Raw genomic sequence first — 5,345 nt, forward strand, 5'->3', positions numbered from 1 at the left:
TGAGTTAACCCAGTCGGTTGGCACATAAACTTTTTTGATGATACCCTTCTTTTACATATCACTCAGAGTTGCTTGCAGTTTTTCACGAAACGCGACTGGAACTTTCCTGACAGGATTTATCACTGGAATTACCAACGGGTCAATTCCAATATGATATGGTCTCTTTAAACAACCTAAACCATTGAAAACTGTAGGGTACTGTTTAACAACATTAGCTTTAATGTTTAATTCAATATTATTGTCAACATTCATAATCACTTTAATTAAACCCAGTTCTTGAGACGCCCTAATCCCCAGGAGTGGAGATTGGTTAGTTTCTGTTACATAAAACTCAAGGTTCTTATTTTCTACTTTTTATTGGCATTTAAACTTCACGGATAGTGGATTCCCTGTGTAACTGGTTAAAGTGGACATCAATGGTTGTTTAAAAATATTTCCATTGTCTATTTTCTTGAAAATATCAACAGGAAGTATGTTGGTCTGATAAACCCTGTCAGGAAAATCAAAGCCATATCGGAAATGCCACCACCAATTGACAAGAAAGGTGTTGAAATACTTTTAGTAAACAGTAAATTATCTGGCCAAATTTGTACCCAATATGTCTTCCATAACTCGGCCAATAAGGTCATTACTGCAGAAAGATGTGGAATTTATATGGTTACACGAGCAAGAGAAATCTTTTGTTGAAATAAAAGAAATATACTTACACATGAACAAGGTCCAGTATTGAAGTATATTGATGTTTCAAAACCAATCACCATAAGTTGTGATGCTTTTAAATGTGGATTAGGCGCAGTCTTGCAGCAAGAGGGGCATCCTATCGCATACGCTTCCAGGTCCATGACAGACGCCGAGACGTGTTATGCACAGATAAAGAAAGCATTACTTTCAATTCTTTTTGGCCTAGAAAGATTCCACACATATACCTATGGCAAAGAAGTGGTAGTTGAAAATGACCATAGACCTTTACAGTTTTGTTTTTTGAAGAAGTCGCTTTCAGCAGCACCACCAAGGCTTCAGCGCATGTTGTTGAGACTGCAGAGGTATACTTTCACTTTACAGTACAAACCAGGAAAGCAGCTGATAGTAGCAGATACGTTATCAAGAGCCGCATTACCAGAAAGCAGTTGTGAAGAAAATCTTGATAGTGTTACGGTCCGAGAACACACCCATCATATTATATATTTTATTATTATTAAATTATTTATTGTTTCATCGGGAACATACCCATGTAGTGCATTATTTGTCATAAAGTATTTGTATTAGAACGTGCCTTTCTTTGTTAATGGATTCACTGGTTTGTTTACCTTTACGAACTTGTTCTCCCCCGCGTCACAAATGGACTGCGCCATTTTGTTCCACGCTGTTGTCTTCACTGGCTGCAAGTAGCCGATAATCCCTCATAGCTCCGTACAAATGAAGTGTCATGAAGCAATGAGTGCATGGGCTACAGTATTAAACCCAATTATCGATATCTGCATATAAATAAATATATTTCTGCCTCGAGTCTTACCGTATTTTCGATTGAAACATTGACGAGCTAACCGTCCGCCAAACGGCAAGCGCTAGACTGTTGGTCAAGTGATACTACGTTGGGGTTAATATGACGTCAAAATTTGGTGACGTATTATGGCGCGCTGTACGAATCATTCCTGTTAGTTGGCCTTCGCAACTCACTGTGTACAGACGTGTTGGTTTTTTTGGAGTCTTGGGAATATGGCTCAAGCTTCCTGCAATATGCCCTCACTGGTAAGGAATTAATTGTATTGTAATAGGTTGTGTAACCTGTGCCTGTTGGGGAGCCCAATTAAGCTTCTTGTGATTTATAATAATAATTTCGGTGTTTACCGACATTATTACCGTGCCTTTGACTTTGTTTGTCCTTTGACCTCCAAGTCTAACTGTGAGTTGACGTACACCTATCTTGCCCTTTTTAGCCAAGGTGTTTTGCAATATTAACATATAGAACATTGAGATATAATTGATTAACCGGCTTTGCCTGTAGAACCTAAAGTGGTATTACAACCAGTCATTGGTACTTCAAAACCTGGTGTTTCAAACCGAATCTGGTGCATGCCTGTATGATCTGGGTGCCTGGAACCGAATCTGGTGTTTTGAACCTAATCCGGTGCACAAGATAACAGCTGGGTTTGACCAATGTTCCCTACTATAATAAGAAAACAACTGTAATTTTTTGTTTTTATTCAACAATTGGGATACAATATTCAACATGTTTTACTTGGCACAACCAAGCCCCGGTTTCACAAAACATTCTCAGTCTTAGTGAAGATTTTACTCAAAATTGTTCACATTTTCATAAAACTTTTGTCTTTTTAATGTATCAACATATACAGCAATTAAAAATTTTTTTAAAAAATATGTGCAGAGTTTTGTTTCTGAATCATAAACACTCATTGAAAGTTGAGGAATTCTAAGTCTGAGAATGCTTTGTGAAACTGCAGGCAGAAATTTCTTGTAGCATAATAATTTAATTAAACTTAATCAAAACTTGACATTCTGTTGATTTACAGATTATAGAAAGAAAGAGGCTTATTTTTCACAAACCACAACTTTTAACTGAAGATTAAAACATTATAATTGTCAAAACAATACAACAATAAAGGTTTTACAGACCACGATCATACATCTAATCATTAACACGTTTTGGCACCTTGTGTTCTAAATCGTTTAGTGCATGATTCACATACAGGATGTTCATCACCCTCACAAAGTTCTAGAGAATCTCCACAAACGGAGCAACAAGGAGGAAAATTGCGCCTTTTACTGTAGAATAATTGTCAAAACAACAATACAATGATAAAGGTTTTACGGACCACGAAACATGCATCTAACCATTAACGCGTTTTGGCACCTCGTGTTCTAAATCGTTTTAAATTAATACATGTACATGATTCACATACAGGATGTCCATCACCCTCGCAAAGTTCTAGTGAATCTCCACAAACGTAGCAACAAGGACGAAAATTGCTCCTTTTACTGTAATAATGTATGCAAATGTCATTATCACAAGATACTTCATCTTCACATAATAAAAAATTTACGAACGCAGGACTACCACAACTGTATAGAATATCTTCGGTTGTCTTTTCTAAATGTAAAGATATAAAAAAAATAAAACAATCAGGTTTAGTATTTTCTTGCATGGCTTAACTTTAATTTGTGATACATTAAATGCAACATTAAAAATATTTTTAAATTATTAAATACTGTACCTACTTAAAATTCAATATTATTAAAACTAAATTGGAAATTATCAAAAGACAAGATATTTAATATACACATCAGTTGTAAAAATTGTTGACCCCAATCAACAGAGTGACACTAGATGCTCAGGAAAGGTGAACAGATACTGCTTTAACATTCCCACACACAGGGTTAATTTTGGTCATCGAGAATATCAGAAGCCATTTGAGAGGTTCATTTATTTACATATATATATATATATTACCTTTACTTGCTGTTCATATGATAATTTTCTAGATGAATAAAGGCATCGTGACTTTCCACACATGTAGCATGATATGAAACTTCTAACAGTTTCTGCCGACTTTCTACATTCTATAGGTTGTGGATCATCTTGTACTTTTTCAGGACCTGGTAACTTTCGCTATTAAATTATAAAAGAATAAATGATGTACTATTAAATATTTGTTACAACAATAACTATCACCATAGTCTACCTGTCGCACAGAGTTTACAGACTACATACTTGTCTATCATTTTGATGTTTTTATTTAGATTAACCGAACACTGATACAAAATATTACTTTTATCATTAATAATTTTAACAAATATTTTTTGTCATAGTATATATTGTGTTTTGTTACTTTTGAAAAAGAGGACATATAATATAAAATATTTATAACCTTTCGAGATTTAGTTTTCTTTGATATACCACTGTTCTCTTTCATGCTTGGTCGATGAGTCTCTGAGGTACAAGTACCCCATACAGATTCAAATGGTTTGTAGTGGGTCATATCCACATCTGGAATTGGGTCTGGCAGAGGATCTAGCTTTTCAAAATAAGGGATTTGTGGGGGAATTTTTGAACAGTAATCACAGTTTACAATATTTTTGCACTTCTTAATACACAGAAAATAATGTCTTACAGTACAATGTGTACCCATAAATTTGATTTGGATAATTCTTGAGATAACACTTTTGTAGTTTTGTTACATCCACATTTGGATCTAAGTCAATTATTGTTTTAATAGTTTTCTCAATGCTCTTGGTAGTAGCAGCTTTGGTTACCTGGACAGTCTCAGTCTCTGGAATACAGAATTTAACAAATCAATGGGTGCTTGCACACTTTTCTCCATTTTTTCCTTGATAACTCCTGACTGTTCAGCTACCTTTCGGAGAGCTTTCAATGAATTCGCTTTTGCAATTTGTTTTTCACCTTCTTCGTCCATTTTTTCACGGCAAATGCTTACAGCCTGAAGACCCAAATTTAATGTTGCAATACATCTTTCAACTGGATTTCTGAATGACTGCAGAGGGGCTGTCCTGGCTGCCACAAGCATATCTAAATTAATTGTAATAAATAATGCCATGAGTGAAACTTGTACAGATAAATAAGTAATTCTATGATCTGGTCCACCATCAGAACATATCCCGAGTATTGGTTTAACATTTCCAGTAGTTTGAAGTAGGTTTATCAATTCAGTTGAATGACGGAAAGGAGTGTTTGTTTGAAAAACTTGATCCTTAACACCAACAAATAATGTCCCATTATAAAAGGAGCCACCAATATCTTTTGGGTATATCTATTAGAAGAACAGCGGACGGAATCAGTTTAAACTTGGTAAAATCGTGATCCGATGCACTGAATATTTGACTGTCTCCTTCAACAATATTGGGTCGCCCTCTCGGGCACATGTGACTGGTAAACCTGGTTCTCCTACTTATACGTGGCACTTGTCATCAATAGAAATGAAAGAACTAAAATCACGAAATTTAAGTAAAAATTCGCGTAAATGTCAAAATACCATATTAGAATAATGAGCATCCTCATGCTCCCCTCGCAGATGACTTGTTTGGATCCTATATCTTAAATTAAATCTACCCGCATAGTGAACTGATGAATGGAAGTGTTTGTTTTTCGACCAAAATTGAAGTCGCAAATATGATTCAGACGGTATAGGAATATTTGGGTCTAGATCTTTTGACACTTGGTTTATTAAATCTCTGACGGAACAGCAAGTCTTCCAATAGTTTTGTGTCTTCTTTCATGAGCAGCATTCAGGGTTGTTTTATTTATGTAACTGTCAAGAGCTTCAAAAAAAGGGTCATACTTCCTGATTTGTACAAAATTAAGTTCACGA

At 35.2% G+C, this 5,345-nt stretch overlaps 1 protein-coding gene across 1 annotated transcript; it reads right to left on the reverse strand.

Moving 5' to 3' along the window:
• Positions 1 to 3,253: 3,253 nt before the first annotated feature.
• LOC126821471 (uncharacterized) lies at positions 3,254 to 4,174 on the reverse strand. The gene is made up of 3 exons (XM_050549917.2): positions 3,888 to 4,174; positions 3,470 to 3,628; positions 3,254 to 3,259 (listed from the first exon to the last, which is right to left on the reverse strand). Exons 1-3 carry the CDS (start codon positions 4,146 to 4,148, stop codon positions 3,254 to 3,256), a joined length of 426 nt encoding a protein of 141 aa, XP_050405874.2. The 5' UTR covers positions 4,149 to 4,174.
• Between the last annotated feature and the right edge of the window lie 1,171 nt (positions 4,175 to 5,345).

This window comes from Patella vulgata, chromosome 5 (genome assembly GCF_932274485.2).
Source record: "Patella vulgata chromosome 5, xgPatVulg1.2, whole genome shotgun sequence".
Lineage (NCBI taxonomy): Eukaryota > Metazoa > Mollusca > Gastropoda > Patellidae > Patella > Patella vulgata.

Excerpts from the sequence above, each read along its gene's own strand:
- LOC126821471 (XM_050549917.2), bottom strand. The coding sequence starts at position 4,148 with ATGGGTACACATTGTACTGTAAGACATTATTTTCTGTGTATTAAGAAG. Across the intron at positions 3,629-3,887 it reads AGAAAACTAAATCTCGAAAG|CGAAAGTTACCAGGTCCTGA; the intron begins GTTATAAATATT and ends ATAATTTAATAG.